The sequence below is a fragment of the Ranitomeya imitator genome, chromosome 4 (genome assembly GCF_032444005.1).
Source record: "Ranitomeya imitator isolate aRanImi1 chromosome 4, aRanImi1.pri, whole genome shotgun sequence".
NCBI classification, from domain to species: Eukaryota; Metazoa; Chordata; class Amphibia; order Anura; family Dendrobatidae; genus Ranitomeya; species Ranitomeya imitator.
In genome coordinates this window covers 535,472,206-535,491,235 of record NC_091285.1, presented here as the reverse complement: position 1 = coordinate 535,491,235, position 19,030 = coordinate 535,472,206, and the positions used below count along the sequence as shown (strand labels likewise).

At 49.6% G+C, this 19,030-nt stretch overlaps 1 protein-coding gene across 2 annotated transcripts in view; it reads left to right on the top strand.

Annotated features, from left to right (window-relative positions):
• RHCG (Rh family C glycoprotein) overlaps positions 1-19,030 on the top strand; it is a 236,053-nt gene that overhangs the window by 209,903 nt on the left and 7,120 nt on the right. For both annotated transcript variants that reach the window (XM_069766218.1, XM_069766217.1), the window contains exons 8-9: positions 12,875-12,999; positions 14,727-14,800. In XM_069766218.1, the coding sequence (XP_069622319.1) occupies positions 12,875-12,999; positions 14,727-14,800 (199 nt within the window). The remainder of the gene's footprint in view (positions 1-12,874; positions 13,000-14,726; positions 14,801-19,030) is intronic.

Here is a 19,030-nt window from a genome sequence, read left to right as displayed (position 1 = left end):
TATGAGACAACGGGGGGCGTTGTGTCGGGCAGGGGGGACGCACAGGCACAGCCAGCCAACCAATGATGTCAGGAGACGGGCAGCGCTAACAATGGGGGTGCTGCGTGTCATTAAAAAGGAAAGTCACACCTCAGGGACATTGTAATGGTCTGTAATGAGACACATTTTGTACTTGTTGAGTTCCACGTGTGCAAGGAGAAAAAGTCAGCCACCTTGTACAAATGCAGCAGTACTGCTGTACAAGGTGGCTGTTATACATAGAAACACCTGGGGGGGTGGGGGGCAGGCTCCCTTCAATTTCAGTTCATGTGCCTGCGTGGCGTTTGCAGGTCACGTTGCAAGCTACACAGCAGGGGAACAGCTGGCGTTGCTGAACCCCACTGACACATTGACTGGTGTTTTTCTCTGTGCAGATTGCATGTCCGGGCAAAAACTAGCGGTGTTAGAGCCCAGGGTCAGCAGGAGGAGGAGGAGAGGAGCAAAGTGTAGGCCGAAGCCTGCACTGGTGGCAGCTTTTGGTCGGTTGTGCCAGCGTGGCTTGTGCTGGACACGATGCCGGCTACACAGCGGGGGAACAGCTGGCGGTTCTGAACCACACTAACACATTGGCTGGTGTTTTTCTCTGTGCAGCTAGCATGTCCGGGCAGAAACTGGCGTTGTTTGAGCCCAGGGTCAGCAGGAGGAGGAGAGGAGCAAAGTGTAGGCCGAAGCCTGCACTGGTGGCAGCTCTTGTTCTGTTGTGCCAGCGTGGCTTGTGCTGGACACGTTGCCGACTACACAGCAGGGGAACAGCTGGCGGTGCTGAACCCCACTAACACATTGGCTGGTGTTTTTCTCTGTGCAGCTAGCATTTCCGGGCAAAAACTAGCGGTGTTTGAGCCCAGGGTCAGCAGGAGGAGTAGAGGAGCAGAGTGTAGGCCGAAGCCTAGTTGAACCAATTTCAAAGGTTACCTTTAACCCCCCCCTCAGGTGTTGCAAGGTACAAGAGCCACACCTTGAACAGCATTAATGATGCACAAGTCAAAGGTTGCTCTATTTAATTTTGCTCCTTGCACACGCTGAATTAAACACGTACACTATTTAGCCCATTATACTGTCAAACAGTAGTGGAGGCGTGACTACTAGTCTTTTTAAGGAGACGCAGCACAGGTGTACAAATTTACACCTAGGTGCTGTGCGCAGATTCCTTACCGTTGTTATTTGCAGTACAGGAAACTGCGCTCTTGTGTTATCCCTTGGCAATACCCTGTTAGTGCAGGCCGTCTCATGACCTCATTTCATGTTGGCCGGTGCGGTTAACGATGGCCATAAATCCCAGACCCACAGTGGCTTTTCCTAAAGTCACACTGCGGTGCTGGGATTCGTGGCCTTGTGCAGTAAATATGTTCGCCGCTCACACATGTCCTTACACCTGCTTCAGACTGGGCGGCCTCAGCTGATCCCTTATCGCATGCCGCGGCCATGAGGCCGCACAGTCAGAAGAAGGCGGAAGGAGGGGAGTGAAAACAGGGGAACATATGCACTGCTCGTGCCCATCAATCACACCCTCGCAGTCAAAATATATGAGACAACGGGGGGCGTTGTGTCGGGCAGGGGGGACGCACAGGCACAGCCAGCCAACCAATGATGTCAGGAGACGGGCAGCGCTAACAATGGGGGTGCTGCGTGTCATTAAAAAGGAAAGTCACACCTCAGGGACATTGTAATGGTCTGTAATGAGACACATTTTGTACTTGTTGAGTTCCACGTGTGCAAGGAGAAAAAGTCAGCCACCTTGTCCAAATGCAGCAGTACTGCTGTACAAGGTGGCTGTTATACATAGAAACACCTGGGGGGGTGGGGGGCAGGCTCCCTTCAATTTCAGTTCATGTGCCTGCGTGGCGTTTGCAGGTCACGTTGCAAGCTACACAGCAGGGGAACAGCTGGCGTTGCTGAACCCCACTGACACATTGACTGGTGTTTTTCTCTGTGCAGATTGCATGTCCGGGCAAAAACTAGCGGTGTTAGAGCCCAGGGTCAGCAGGAGGAGGAGGAGAGGAGCAAAGTGTAGGCCGAAGCCTGCACTGGTGGCAGCTTTTGGTCGGTTGTGCCAGCGTGGCTTGTGCTGGACACGATGCCGGCTACACAGCGGGGGAACAGCTGGCGGTGCTGAACCACACTAACACATTGGCTGGTGTTTTTCTCTGTGCAGCTAGCATGTCCGGGCAGAAACTGGCGTTGTTTGAGCCCAGGGTCAGCAGGAGGAGGAGAGGAGCAAAGTGTAGGCCGAAGCCTGCACTGGTGGCAGCTTTTGTTCTGTTGTGCCAGCGTGGCTTGTGCTGGACACGTTGCCGACTACACAGCAGGGGAACAGCTGGCGGTGCTGAACCCCACTAACACATTGGCTGGTGTTTTTCTCTGTGCAGCTAGCATTTCCGGGCAAAAACTAGCGGTGTTTGAGCCCAGGGTCAGCAGGAGGAGTAGAGGAGCAGAGTGTAGGCCGAAGCCTAGTTGAACCAATTTCAAAGGTTACCTTTAACCCCCCCCTCAGGTGTTGCAAGGTACAAGAGCCACACCTTGAACAGCATTAATGATGCACAAGTCAAAGGTTGCTCTATTTAATTTTGCTCCTTGCACACGCTGAATTAAACACGTACACTATTTAGCCCATTATACTGTCAAACAGTTGTGGAGGCGTGACTTGTCTTTTTAACGAGACGCAGCACAGGTGTCAAAATTTGCACCTAGGTACTGGGCGCAGATTCCTGAGCGTTGTTATTTGCTGTACAGGAGTCTGCGCTATTGTGATCCCTTGGCCATGCGCTGTGAGCGCTTCCTGTCTTCTGACCTCATTTCATGTCGGCCGTTGCGGTTAGCGATGGACATGAATCCCAGACCCACAGTGTGTTTTTAAAAAATCACACTGCGGTGCTGGGATTCGTGCCCTGGTGCACTAAATATGTTTGCCGCTCACACATGTCCTTACACCTGCTTCAGACTGGGCGGCCTCATCTGATCCCTTATCGCCTGCCGCGGCCATGAGGACACCCAGTCTGAAGAAGGCGGAAGGAGATGAGTGAACACAGGCAAACATATGCACTGCACATGCCCATCAATCACACCCTCGCTGTCCAAAAAAATAAGACACCGAGGGCCGTTGTTTCGAGCAGGGGAGATGCACAGGCGCAGCCAGCTAACCAATGATGTCAAAAGACGGGCAGCGCTAACAAGGGTGGTGCTGCGTGTCATTACAAAGGAAAGTCACACCTCAGGGACATTGTAATGGTCTCTAATGAGACACATTTTGTACGTGTTGAGTTCCACGTGGGCAAGGAGAAAAAGTCAGCCACCTCGTACAAATGCAGCAGTACTGCTGTACAAGGTGGCTGATATACATAGAAACACCTGTGGGTGGGGGGCAGGCTCCCTTCAATTTCAGTTCATGTGCCTGCGTGGCGTTTGCAGGTCACGTTGCAAGCTACACAGCAGGGGAACAGCTGGCGTTGCTGAACCCCACTGACACATTGACTGGTGTTTTTCTCTGTGCAGATTGCATGTCCGGGCAAAAACTAGCGGTGTTAGAGCCCAGGGTCAGCAGGAGGAGGAGGAGAGGAGCAAAGTGTAGGCCGAAGCCTGCACTGGTGGCAGCTTTTGGTCGGTTGTGCCAGCGTGGCTTGTGCTGGACACGATGCCGGCTACACAGCGGGGGAACAGCAGGCGGTGCTGAACCCCACTAACACATTGGCTGGTGTTTTTCTCTGTGCAGCTAGCATGTCCGGGCAGAAACTGGCGTTGTTTGAGCCCAGGGTCAGCAGGAGGAGGAGAGGAGCAAAGTGTAGGCCGAAGCCTGCACTGGTGGCAGCTTTTGGTCGGTTGTGCCAGCGTGGCTTGTGCTGGACACGTTGCCGACTACACAGCAGGGGAACAGCTGGCGGTGCTGAACCCCACTAACACATTGGCTGGTGTTTTTCTCTGTGCAGCTAGCACTTCCGGGCAAAAACTAGCGGTGTTTGAGCCCAGGGTCAGCAGGAGGAGGAGAGGAGCAGAGTGTAGGCCGAAGCCTGCACTGGTGGCAGCTTTTGTTCTGTTGTGCCAGCGTGGCTTGTGCTGGACACGTTGCCGACTACACAGCAGGGGAACAGCTGGCGGTGCTGAACCCCACTGACACATCACCTAGTGTTTTTTTCTGTGTAGACAACACTTCCAGGTGGCAACTGACAGTGTTGAAACCCAGGGAATCAAAGAGGAGCAGAGTGTAGGCCGAAGCCTGCAGTGGAGCAAGTTGAAAGGGAACCTTTAACCCCCCCCCCCAGGCATTTGTTGCTGAAAGAGCCATCTTGTACAGCAGTAATACTGCACATGGAAAATGGTGGCTCCGAAAATTATGCTCCTTGCAAACGCTGAAGTACACACTCATATAATGTGTCCCCTCACACCGTCAAACCATCCCGGAAGTGGGACTTTCCTTTGTAATGTGACACAGCACAGCCGTCATTCCAACCCCCTTGGTGCCGGGCACCACCTCCTCAACGTTGTTTGGTTCTGTCACGGAGCCCGCACTGTAATGTTATCCCTTGGCCATGCACAGTTAGCGGTGCCCGTCTTCTGACATCATGTAGGTGTCAGGCTGGCAGTGCCTGTGCGTCCAAGCTGCCCGAGATCCAACCTTGCAGTGTCATCTAATGTAGTCCCACTGCGGGCCAGGGATCCATGGGCATGCGCAGTGCATATCATCGCCTCTCACTCACCTCCTTCCTGCTTCTTCAGACTGTGCGGCGTCACGGCCGTGGCATGCTATTAGGGATCAGCTGACGCCGCCTAGTCTGAAGAAGCGTGAAGAAGGGGAGTGAGAGGCTAGTATATGCACTGCGCATGGCCATGGATACCAGGCCCACTGTGGGATCACATTAGACGACACTGCGAGGTGTGATTTCGGGCAGCGTGGACGCACAGGCGCAGCCAGGACGACAACAAATGATGTCAGAGGACGGGCAGCGCAAACTGTGCATGGCCAAGGGATAACATAACAGCGCAGGGTCCATGACGGAATCAAACAACGCTAAGGAGGCAGCGCACGGTGCCAAGGGGGTAGCAATGACGGCTGTGCTGCGTCACATTACAAAGGAAAGTCCCACCTCCAGGACGGTTGGACGGTGTGAGGGGACACATTACATGAGTGTGTAGTTCAGCGTTTGCAAGGAGCATAATTTCAAGAGCGACCTTTCCCTTGTGCAGTATTAGTGCTGCACATGGTGGCTCTTTCAGTAACAAACGCCTAGGGGGGGGGGGGGGGACAGGTCCCCTTACATTTTAGTTGTGCCAGCGTGGCGGTCGCATGACACGTTGCCGGATACACAGCTGGGGATCAGCTGACGTTACTGAACCCCAATAACAGAGGAGCGACTGTTGACTGTGCACACAGCACTTCCAGGCACCAACTGGCGGTGTTAGAGCCCAGGGACAGCAGGAGGAGCAGATTGGAGGTATTGCCGCACACACAGCTGGGGATCAGCTGACGTTACTGAACCCCAATAACAGAGGAGCGACTGTTGACTGTGCACACAGCACTTCCAGGCACCAACTGGCGGTGTTAGAGCCCAGGGACAGCAGGAGGAGCAGATTGGAGGTATTGCCGCACACACAGCTGGGGATCAGCTGACGTTACTGAACCCCAATAACAGAGGAGCGACTGTTGACTGTGCACACAGCACTTCCAGGCACCAACTGGCGGTGTTAGAGCCCAGGGACAGCAGGAGGAGCAGAGGAACAGAGTGTAGGCCGAAGCCTGATTGGAGCAAGTTGAAAGGAAACCTTTAACCCCCCCCCCCAAGACGTTTGTAGCTGAAAGAGCCATGTTGTGCAGCACTAAGGATGCAAAAGGAAAAGGTTGCTCTTTTAATTATGCTCCTTGCAAACACCGAAGTAAACACTAAAAATGTGTCCCTTTATACCGTTAAACCGTTCCGGAGGTGCGAATTTCCTTCGTAATGGGACACAGCACAGCTGTCATTCCTATCCCCTTGATGCCGTGCGCTGCCTCCTCAGCGTTGTTTTAAGCTGCCACGGAGCCTGCGCTGTTCTGTTAGCCCTTGGCCATGCCCAATTAGCGCTGCCTGTCTTCTGACATAATTTGGTGTCAGGCTGTCAGTGCCTGTGCGTCCACGCTGCTCCAGATCCCACCTCGCAGTCTCATCTAACGTAATCCCACTGCGGGCCTTGGAACCATGGGCATGCACAGTGCATAACCTCGACTCTCACTCCCCTCCTTCCCTCTTCTTCAGACTGTGCGGTGTCACGGCCGTGGCATGCTAGGGATCAGCTGACGGCGCACAGTCTAAAGAAGGCGGAGGGAAATGAGCGAGAGCCCGAGGGGAAGATATGCACTGCGCATGCCCATGGATCCCAGGCCCGCAGTGTGACTCAATCAGAAGACACTGCGAGGCGGGATCTCGGGCACCGCGGCCGCACAGGCGCAGCCAGCCTGACACCAAATTATGTCAGAAGACAGGCAGCGCAAATAGGGCATGCCCAAGGGATAACAGAACAGCGCAGGCTCCGTGACAGCTTAAAACAACGCTGAGGAGGCAGCGCATGGCACCAAGGGGGTAGGAATGACGGCTGTGCTGCGTCACATTACGAAGGAAAGTCCCAGCTCCGGGACGGTATAACGGTATCAGTGAACACATTTTATAAGTGTTAAGTTCTGCGTGTGCAAAGAGCTAAAAAAAAAGAGCTACCTTTTCCTTGTGCAGCATTACTGCTGCACAAGATGGCTCTTTCAGTAACAAACGACGGGGGGGGGGGGGGGGGGACAGGTTCCCTTACATTTAGGTTGTTGTGCCAGCGTGGCGGTCGCAGGACACATTGCCGGCTACACAGCTGGGGATCAGCTGACGTTACTGAAACCCAATAACACTGGGTCGTATGTTTTTACTGTGCAGCCTGCACTTCTGAGCCGCAACTGGCGGTGTTGGAGCCCAGGAATAGCAGTTCAGGTGGTAGAAAGATGAACACAGCAGGAGACCTGGATGACACCCAATTACTTAATCAGGCAGAGGAGTGGCAAATTCCTGCGAGATCCAGGCCTGGTTCATTTTCAGGAAAGTAAGCCGGTCAACGTTATCGGAGGATAGTCGCATGCGACGGTCTGTTAGTACACCACCTGCGGCACTAAAGACACGTTCCGATAAGACACTAGCCGCAGGGCAAGCCAGCACCTCCAATGCATACTGGCTTAGCTCTGGCCATGTATCCAGCTTAGAGACCCAAAACTTGAACGGGGAAGAGCCGTCTGGGAGTACAGTAAGAGGGCAAGCCATGTAGTCTGTCACCATCTGACGGAACCGTTGCCTCCTGCTGACTGGAGCCGCCGGTGATGGTGTAGACATTTGGGGCGGGCACACAAAAGTGTGCCAGAGTTGTGCCATACTGGGCTTGCCTTGGGCAGAGGCACTGCTTCTGCTCCCTCTTTGGGCAGAGCCTCCCCCACTGCCTCGACGCACTGAGCTGCTTTGTAAAGCACTAGCAGCACTCCTCTCAGTTGGACAGGAGAAGATGATGGAATTCACCAGTGTGTCGTGGTACTCCCGCAATTTACGCTCCCGGGTCAACGCAGGGATGAGGTTTTGGACGTTGTCCCGGTAGCGAGGATCGAGGAGGGTGAACACCCAATAATCAGGCATGTTGAGAATGTGGTCGATGCGGCGGTCGTTTCTCAGGCACTGCAGCATGAAATCCACCATGTGCTGCAGAGTGCCAACCGGCCCAGAAACGCTGTCCCCTGCTTGAGACATGATCTCTGCCCGCTCGTCATCACCCCACCCTCGCTGTACACACTGACCACTGGACAATTGTGTCGCTCCCTCCTCTGGACGGAGCTCTTCCTCCTCCATTGACTCCTCCTCATCCTCCTCACAAATTGGCCCCTGCGTACCCCTTTGTGAGGAACCACGTGGCGCTGACTCTCCAGAAGCTGATGGAAAAGGTGACTCCTCATCCTCCACCTCTTCCACCACATCATCCCTTAACCCTTGCAAAGTTTGCTGAAGCAGGCAGATAAGGGGGACAGTCATGCTGACTAGTGCATCATCTGCACTTGCCATCCGCGTGGAATAATCAAAAGGACGCAAAACCTGGCAGACGTCCTTCATAGTGGCCCACTCTGTGGTTGTGAAGTCTGATCGGCGCTGACTGCGACTTCTTTGCGCCTGATGCAGCTGGTACTCCATAACTGCTTGCTGCTGCTCACACAACCGCTCCAACATATGTAACGTGGAATTCCACCGGGTAGGTAGGTCACATATGATGCGGTGTTCCGGAAGGCGGAATCGGCGCTGCAGAGCAGCAATGCGGGATCTGGCCAAGCTGGAACGCCGCAAGTGAGCACACTCTAGGCGGACCTTGTGCAGCAGGGCATCAAGATCCGGATAGTCCCTCAGAAAACTCTGCACAACCAAATTGAGCACATGTGCCAGACATGGGATGTGAGTGAGGTTGCCAAGGGCCAAAGCTGCCACCAGATTTCGGCCATTGTCACACACTACCATGCCTGGCTGGAGATTCGCTGGCAGTAACCACACATCGCTCTCCTGCTTTATAGCATTCCAGAGCTCCTGCGCTGTGTGGCTTCGATGCCCCAATGAAACTAGTTTCAAGACGGCCTGCTGACGTTTGGCCACGGCTGTGCTCATGTCGGTCATAGGTAAACGTTCACGGGTCCATGTGGGGGTGGACTGTGACGGATCCTGCAGAGAGGAATCAGAGGAACTGGTGTAAGAGGAGGAGTCGATGCGTACAGACTGGATTCCTGCAATCCTTGGAGTGGGCAGGACACGTCCTGCGCCACTCGCACGATCTGTACCTGGCTCAACAACATTAACCCAATGGGCAGTGAGGGAAACATATCGCCCCTGTCCATGCTGACTGGTCCACGCATCGGTGGTGAGGTGGACCTTGCTACTGACGGCGTTCAGTAGCGCATGTTTTATGTTTGCCTCAACATGCCTGTGCAGGGCAGGGACAGCCTGCCTGCTGAAGTAAAAGCGGCTGGGCACCTTGTACTGTGGGACTGCCAATGCCATCAAGTCACGGAAGCTGTCAGTCTCCACCAGCCTGAACGAGAGCATTTCCAGGGACAACAGTTTGGCAATGCCTGCATTCAGAGCCTGTGCTCGGGGGTGGTTGGCCGAGAATGCCCGCCTTTTCTCCCATGCCTGTACTACCGATGGCTGTAGAGTAGACTGGGAGTGTGAGGATGACTGGGAAGGTGGTGCTGTGGGTGGAATTACACAAGGTCTCTGGGAGGAAGCCAAACCAGCTGTGCGTGAGCTGGAGGAAGAGGCAACACGAGCTGAAGAGGTGGTAGCTGCCGCTGTTGGTTGGCCTACATCTTCAGTGTGTTTCTGTAACTCCACCGCGTGCCTGGTCCGCACATGTTTCCACATATTTGTGGTATTGAGGTTGCTGACATTTTTCCCTCTTTTTACTTTATGATGACACAGCTTGCATTTGACAAAACAAATGTCATCTGCAACTGTGTCAAAAAAGGACCAGGCACTGCAAGTCTTGGGAGCGCCCTTTTTGGCTTTGGAAAGAGACAGGCTCCTAACGGGTGCCAAAGTGGAGGCTACAGGCTCCGCAGTCTTCCCCCTCCCTCTCCCTCTTTGGCCCGTAAGAGGAAGCTCTTCCTCTGAGCTGCTCCCACCACCTTCCTGTTCCTCACGCCACGATGGGTCAAGGACCTCATCATCTCCACTACCCTCTGCCACCAACTGCTCCTCCTGGGTAGTCTCAGCAGCACAGTACGCACGAGAAAGCGGCACCTGAGTTTCATCATCAGATGCGTACTGCGCTGTGGTCACCGGAGGCACTGGCCCACCTGCCTCTTCAGAGTCAGAGAGAAAAAGGTGTTGGGCATCACTGCACACTGCCTCTTCTTCCATTTCTCCAATGCTGCTTGGCTGGCCCCCTGTTTCCAAGCCAAGAGATTCAGAGAACAGAAGTAGAGACGGCTCCTGTCCTGGGCTCTCTGACTGCCTGGCCAATTTGGCAGGTGGTGAAGAGACAGATGGCTGCTCTCCAGTGCTCTGTGCCTGAGAGGATGTGGCACTAACTGAAGTCGATGCCGAGGCGTTAGCTGCCATCCACCCGACAACGGCTTCAATTTGGTCTTCACGCAGCAGCGGTGCACGGCGCTCTCCGACAAAGCTGCGCATGAAGGACTGTTCCCTGCTGAAACTGAGTGACGACGAGTCACCGGCGCCCGCAGCAGGCACAGAATCACCACGTCCTCTCCCTGCTCCTCTCCCTGCTCCGCGCCCACGCCCACGTGCCTTACTCCCTGCCCTCTTCATCTTGGTTGACAGATAAAGATAAGCAGAAAAGTACTAAGGCCTTAGTGTGCTTATTCCTGTAATGCTCCTCCTAACAGGTGTAAGAAACACTAATGTTGTAAATTGTGGACTAAACTTTATTATTTTGCAAATGTGGCCTACACAAGTGTAAGTTGTGTTTGGTGAACTTAACCTTTTTTTTGGTGCAGATCGGGCTACAGAGCTAGTTTAAATCACACGGAGACCGTGCAGACAGCCGTAAACGGCGCTGCAAGGCCAAGAAACCCTCCTCTCGGTTATCCTATATAGTGTTTTTCCACTATTTAGCTGGATACGAGTGGAAAGACACTAATAGGAATTTTTTTTTTCAAATTTTAAACTGGCTGCACTATTTGAAAAAAAGGAAATTGTTTTTCAAGGTATGAGGCAGTAACGCACCCTGAGCTGAATCCAACCGGCTATGGCTGCACACAGACTACAGGGCGAGCTGCGCTCACACAGAGACCGTGCAGACAGCCGTAAACGGCGCTGCAAGGCCAAAAAACCCTCCTCTAGGTTATCCTATATAGTGTTTTTCCACTATTTAGCTGGATACGAGTGGAAAGACACTAATAGGAATTTTTTTTTTCAAATTTTAAACAGGCTGCACTATTTGAAAAAAAGGAAAATTTTTCTCAAGGTATGAGCCAGTAACGAACCCTGAGCTGAATCCAACCGGCTATGGCTGCACACAGACTACAGGGCGAGCTGGGCTCACACGGAGACCGTGCAGACAGCCGTAAACGGCGCTGCAAGGCCAAAAAACCCTCCTCTCGGTTATCCTATATAGTGTTTTTCCACTATTTAGCTGGATACGAGTGGAAAGACACTAATAGGAATTTTTTTTTTCAGATTTTAAACAGGCTGCACTATTTGAAAAAAAGGAAAATTTTTCTCAAGGTATGAGCCAGTAACGAACCCTGAGCTGAATCCAACCGGCTATGGCTGCACACAGACTACAGGGCGAGCTGGGCTCACACGGAGACCGTGCAGACAGCCGTAAACGGCGCTGCAAGGCCAAAAAACCCTCCTCTAGGTTATCCTATATAGTGTTTTTCCACTATTTAGCTGGATACGAGTGGAAAGACACTAATAGGAATTTTTTTTTTCAAATTTTAAACAGGCTGCACTATTTGAAAAAAAGGAAAATTTTTCTCAAGGTATGAGCCAGTAACGAACCCTGAGCTGAATCCAACCGGCTATGGCTGCACACAGACTACAGGGCGAGCTGGGCTCACACGGAGACCGTGCAGACAGCCGTAAACGGCGCTGCAAGGCCCAAAAACCCCCCTCTAGGTTATCCTATGTAGTGTTTTTCCACAATAGAGCTGGAGACTGGTGGAAAAACACTAATAGGAAATTTGAGAAAAAATGTGCAGCAGGCTGCACTAAGAGCAAAAAAGAACAACTGTGTGAGGCAGTGTGAACCCCCCCTGAGCTGAATACAACCGGGTATATGGCTGCACACAGACTACAGAGTGAGCTGCACACACACACACACACAGAGACCTTGCAGAACGCTGTTAAAACAGCGCTGCAAGGCAAGAGCAAGGTGAACAGTGAAGAACACACAGCGTTTTGCTAAATTAGCCTTTGGAAAGGAAAATAAAGCAATTAGCTAGCTCGACTGGCCCTCAGTTAGAACACAGCGTCCTGTCCCTAACTGAAATCACAGCAGAGTGAGCGCAAAATGGCGGCAGCGCTTTTTTATAGTGCAGAGTGACATCATTTCAGCAGCCAATCCCAGCCTTGCCAGTACTTACATGCCCACCATGCTAAACAGGATGTGCCCACACTTTCATTCATTCCTCATTGGCTGCTGCGTTCAATTTGAATTCTGGGAACTTCCGATTCCGGTATCCGATACGCGGGAAGTATCGGAATTCAGTATCGGAATTCCGATACCGCAAATATCGGCCGATACCCGATACTTGCGGTATCGGAATGCTCAACACTAGTCATAATGTTTCCGATTTGTCTTCTGCTTTGAGTTTGTTTGTCCTCCATGTAATGTGAACAAATCTATATTCGACAGCTATTGCACTAAATTTAAGTGGTTTTGGGTGTATTTTGAAGATTTTGCTTTAGGCACCAAAAATGCTTATCCCTCCACTGCTGAAGACATCAGATAAGAGCCCCGAATATTGCATTGCCCAGTTTAGAGCCGCACACAGCATTAACTTTTGGGCAGTCCGAATTGAGAGTAAACCACAAAAACCTGTAATAGAGTGATGAATAAAAATGATTATACTCCATAATCCTGCACTATTATCATTTTCCTTTTCAATGTGGAGGTACACTTTAAATGGAGATGGACTGCAATAACAGACAAAACCCATGGATGGGGTGGCACTGTTTTTAAAACTAAAATAGATTTTTTTTTTATCTAATCCTGGACAACCCTTTAAATCAAAGTAAACCCTTTAAATCATAGTATGAGCATGTCATTGTATCACTTTTTTCTATTGGGTTTGTCTCAATAATGCAACGTGGTCACAATATAATGAAACTCTTTTTTCCTTTAGTTTGATAGAGATGTTCGGATTTACAGGAGAATATGCATCGAGAACTCCCAGCATACAAGGAGGGTATCAGGCTGCTGGAATCGCCGTGTCCCTGGCATTTGCCTTTGTGGGAGGTACTGTAGTAGGTAAGGAAACATACACACTCACTCTCATGTGGGACGTATCTCATACTATGCTCATAAAGGTTTGAAGATTTTTCTTTGTCAATCTGCACTTGGAATATCGCTTCGATAATCAGCTGTTCAGCTCCGCAGCTGCATGTGTGGCAGCTGTGTGACAGTAACAACACAAACATGTAGAGCCTGTGTGTTGGGCTCTCCATGCATGTGTTGTTACTGTCACACAGCCGCGACACATGCAGCTGCGAAGCCGAACAGCTGATTATTGTAGTGATCCAGGAAGCTGGGTTCCCTCTGCAGATTATTCGGTAAGTGCAATTGCTTGCTGAATAAGTAGAGACCCGATCACATTCACTCAACTATAATCAGCATCACTGTGTCTACAACATCATTTCAGTGTTTACCCCTGCATATACTCTTCTGTCTGTGTCCACTCTTGCTTATACTCTTCTGTCCGTGTCCACCCCTGCATATACTCTTCTGTCTGTGTCCACTCTTGCTTATACTCTTCTGTCTGTGTCCACCCCTGCATATGCTCTTGTATCTGTGTCCGCTCTTGCTTATACTCTTCTGTCCGTGTCCACCCCTGCATATACTCTTCTGTCTGTGTCCACTCTTGCTTATACTCTTCTGTCCGTGTCCACCCCTGCATATACTCTTCTGTCTGTGTCTACTCTTGCTTATACTCTTCTGTCTGTGTCCACCCCTGCATATACTCTTTTGTCTGTGTCCACCCCTGCATATACTCTTCTGTCTGTGTCCACCCCTGCATATGCTCTTGTATCTGTGTCCGCTCTTGCTTATACTCTTCTGTCTGTGTCCACCCCTGCATATACTCTTGTATCTGTGTCCACCCCTACATATAATCTTTTGTCTGTGTCCACCACTGCATATACTCTTCTGTCTGTGTCCACCTCTGCATAAACACTTCTGTTTGTGTCCACCCTTGCTTATACTCTTTTGTCTTTGTCCACCCCTGTATATACTATTCTGTTGTGTGTCTATCCCTGCATATACACTTCGGTCTGTGTTCACCTCTGCATAAACACTTCTGTCTGTGTCCACCCCTGCTCATACTCTTCTGTCTATGTCCACCCCTGCATATACTCTTCTGTTTGTGTCCACCCCTGCTTATGCTCTTTTGTCTGTGTCCACCCCTGCACATACACTTCGGTCTGTGTTCACCACTGCATATACACTTCTGTCTGTGTCCACTACTGTATATACTCTTCTGTCTGTGTTCTTCACTGCATATACACTTCTGTCTGTGTCCACTCTTGCTTATACTCTTCTGTCTGTGTCCACCCCTGCATATACTCTTTTGTCTGTGTCCATCCCTGTTTATACTTTTCTGTCTGTGTCCACCCCCACATATACATTTCTGTTTGCACCCACCCCTGCATATACTGTTCTGTCTGTGTCCACCCGCACATATACATTTCTGTTTGCACCCACCCCTGCATATACTCTTCTGGCCGTGTCCACCCCACATATACACTTCTGTCTCTGACCACCCATACATAAACTCTTCTGTTTGTGCCCACTCCTGCATATACTCTTCTGTGTCCATCTCTACATTGACTCTTCTGTCTGTGCCCACCCCTGCATATACTATTCTGTCTGTGTCAGCTATAAATACTGAAGATGTGCTATGGGCTGTAATCTCTGTAGCTCAGTAACACACATATTCAAGAAATATATCTAATCTATGATACTTTCTTCAACTCATGTAGGACTCTTCCTGAAATTGCCATTTTGGGGGGAACCATCAGATGAAAACTGCTTTGATGATGTTGTGTACTGGGAGGTAAGGTTACTTTCACTGTATAAAGTGCAATAACTATTGTAAAAAACAAATTGGTAATATTTATCTGATTGATGAGATAAGTTTTATAATTCAGCAGCGACCGATAAAGTAAATGGTATATACAGGTGTATGACAAAGGATTTGCCCCCTTCTTGGCTTCATATTCTTTTGTAAGTTTGTCACCACTTTTCTGTCTGTTTCCACCCCAACATAAACTCTTCTGTTTGTGTACACTCCTGCATATACTCTTCTGTGTCCATCTCCACATTGACTCTTCTGTCTGTGCCCACCCCTGCATATACTCTTCTTTCTATGTCCACCCCTACTTATACTATTCTGTCTGTGTCTGCTATAAATACTGAAGATGTGCTATGGGCTGTAATCTCTGTAGCTCAGTAACACACATATTCAAGAAATATATCAAATCTATGATACTTTTTTCAACTGAAGATGTGCTAAGTTAAATGTTAAATGTTTCAGATCACCAAACAATTTTATATATTAGATAAATACAACACAAGCAAACACAAAATGCAGCTTTTAAATGAAGGTCTTTATTATTAAGAGAAAAAGAAATCCAAACCTACAGGGCCCTGTGTGAAAAAATGATTGCCCCCACCTTAAAACATAAATTAACTGTGGTTTATCACATCTATGGGAAGCTGAGTTCAAATTCTCTAGCCACACGAAGGCCTGTTTACTGCCACACCTGTTCTCAATCAAGAAATCACTTAAATAGGACCTGCCTGACTGAAGTAAACCAAAAGACCCTCAAAAGCTAGACATCATGCTATGATCCAAAGAAATTCTGGAACAAATGAGTAGCAACGTAATTAAGATCTATCAGTGTGGAAAAATTATAAAACCATTTCTAAGGCTTTGGGACTCCAGCGAACCACAGTGAGAGCCATTATCCACAAATGGCAAAAACATAGAACAGTTTTCAACCTGCCCAGGAGTGGCCAACCTACCAAAATTACTCCAAGAGCGCTGCAATACTCATCCAAGAGGTCACAAAAGACCACACAACAACACAACAACATCCAAAGAACTGCAGGCCTCACTTGCCTCATTTAAGGTCAGTGTTCATGACTTCACCGTAAGAAAGAGACTGGGCAAAAATATCCTGCATGGCAGAGTTCCAAGATGAAAACCACTGCTGAGCAATAAGTAAACATCTTGATGATCTCCCAAGACTTTTGGGAGAATACTCTGTGGACTGACGAGACAAAAGTTGAACTTTTTGGAAGGTGTTGTGAATTCTGTTATCGAACTCCCTCCTGTGGTCATGAATGGTACTTCGGCGAGTTCTGTCCATGGACTCCCTCTGGTGGCTGTGAGTGGAGCTGCTGCTTCTGAGGTTCCTTCCACAGGTCACATAGTTTGTTCTTTGGCTGGCTGTTCTATTTAACTCTACTCAGATCGTTACTCCATGCCAGCTGTCAATGTTCTTGTACTGGTTCAGTTCGCTCTTGGATCTTTCTGGTGACCTGTCTACTCCAGCAGAAGCTAAGTCCCTGCTAGTTAATTATTTGTTCATTGTTTTCCTTGTCCAGCTGGCTATCATGACCTTGCTTTGCTAGCTGGAAGCTCTGGGATGCAGAGTGGCACCTCCGCACCGTGAGTCGGTGCGGAGGTCTTTTTGCACACTCTGCGTGGCCTTTTTGTAGGGTTTTGTGCTGACCGCAAAGATACCTTTCCTATCCTCAGTCTGTTTAGTAAGTCGGGCCTCCCTTTGCTGAAACCTGTTTCATTTCTGTGTTTGTGACTTTCATCTTAACTCACAGTCAATATATGTGGGGGGCTGCCTTTTCCTTTGGGGAATTTCTCTGAGGCAAGGTAGGCTTTATTTTCTATCTTTAGGGCTAGTTAGCTCTTAGGCTGTGAAGAGGCATCTAGGTCGTGTTAGGTACGCTCCACGGCTATTTCTAGTTGTGTGATAGGATTAGGGGTTGCGGTCAGCAGAGCTCCCACTTCCCAGAGCTTGTCCTGTGTGAGTTTAACCATCAGGTCGTTCCGGGTGCTCCTAACCACCAGGTCCATAACAGGCCCAAAGTATTAATGTATCTCAATAGAGGGATAAGAGAAGTTCTGAGACCATTTTTTTTTCTCTGCAGTGTTTTTTGTCTTTCTTTTCCCCTAAACCTCTGGGTGGTTCAGGACACAGGTGTAGATATGGACATTCAAGGTCTGTCCTCTTGTGTGGATCATCTCACTGCAAGGGTACAAAACATTCAAGATTTTGTGGTTCAGAATCCGATGTTAGAGCCTAGAATTCCAATTCTTGATTTGTTTTCTGGGGATAGATCTTAGTTCCTGAATTTCAAAAATAATTGTAAACTGTTTCTAGCTTTGAAACCCCGCTCCTCTGGTGACCCCGTTCAACAAGTAAAAATCATTATTTCTTTGTTGCGTGGTGACCCTCAAGACTGGGCATTTTCCCTTGCGCCAGGAGATCCTGCATTGCGTGATGTAGATGCGTTTTTTCTGGCGCTTGGATTGCTTTATGATGAACCAAATTCAGTGGATCAGGCAGAGAAAATCTTGCTGGCTTTGTGTCAGGGTCAGGATGAAGCGGAGGTGTACTGTCAGAAGTTTAGAAAGTGGTCTGTGCTTATTCAGTGGAGTGAGTGTGCCCTGGCGGCAATTTTCAGAAAGGGTCTTTCTGAAGCCCTTAAGGATGTCATGGTGGGATTTCCCACGCCTGCTGGTCTGAATGAGTCTATGTCCTTGGCCATCCAGATCGATCGGCGCTTGCGTGAGCACAAAGCTGTGCACCATTTGGCGGTATTCTCTGAGCATAGGCCTGAGCCTATGCAGTGTGATAGGACTTTGACCAGAGCTGAACGGCAAGAACACAGACGTCGGAATGGGCTGTGTTTTTACTGTGGTGATTCCACTCATGCTATCTCCGATTGTCCTAAGCGCACTAAGCGGTTCGCTAGGTCTGCCACCATTGGTACTGTACAGTCTAAATTTCTATTGTCCGTTACTCTGATTTGCTCTCTGTCGTCCTATTCTGTTATGGCATTTGTGGATTCAGGCGCTGCCCTGAATTTGATGGACTTGGAGTTTGCCAGGCGCTGTTGTTTTTTCTTGGAGCCCTTTCAGTATCCTATTCCATTGAGAGGAATTGATGCTACGCCTTTGGCCAAGAATAAGCCTCAGTACTGGACTCAATTGACCATGTGCATGGCTCCTGCACATCAGGAGGATATTCGCTTTTTGGTGTTGCATAATCTGCATGATGTGGTCGTTTTGGGGTTGCCATGGCTACAGGTCCATAATCCAGTATTGGATTGGAAATCTATGTCTGTGTCCGGCTGGGGTTGTCAGGGGGTACATGGTGATGTTCCATTGCTGTCAATTTCGCCTTCCACTCCTTCTGAAGTCCCTGAGTTTTTGTCAGATTACCGGGATGTATTTGAAGAGCCCAAATCCGGTGCCTTACCTCCTCATAGGGATTGCGATTGTGCTATTAATTTGATTCCTGGTAGTAAGTTTCCTAAAGGCCGACTGTTTAATTTATCTGTGCCAGAGCACGCCACTATGCGGAGTTATATAAAGGAATCCTTCGAGAAAGGTCATATTCGCCCGTCGTCATCACCGTTGGGAGCATGGTTCTTTTTTGTGGCCAAGAAGGATAGCTCTTTGAGACCTTGTATTGATTACCGCCTTCTTAATAAGATCACAGTCAAATTTCAGTACCCTTTGCCACTGCTGTCTGATTTGTTTGCTCGGATTAAGGGGGCTAGTTGGTTTACCAAGATAGATCTTCGAGGGGCGTATAACCTTGTGTGAATTAAACAGGGCGATGAATGGAAAACAGCATTTAATACACCCGAGGGCCATTTTGAGTACCTGGTTATGCCATTCGGGCTTTCTAATGCTCCATCTGTGTTTCAGTCCTTTATGCATGACATCTTCCGAAATTACCTGGATAGATTCATGATTGTATATTTGGATGATATTTTGGTCTTTTCGGATGATTGGGAGTCTCATGTGAAGCAGGTCAGGGAGGTGTTCCAGGTCCTTCGTGCAAATTCCTTGTTTGTGAAGGGGTCGAAATGTCTCTTTGGGGTTCAGAAGGTTTCATTTTTGGGTTTCATTTTTTCCCCTTCTACTATCGAGATGGACCCTGTTAAAGTTCAGGCCATTTATGATTGGACTCAGCCGACATCTGTGAAGAGCCTGCAGAAGTTCCTGGGCTTTGCTAATTTTTACCGTCGC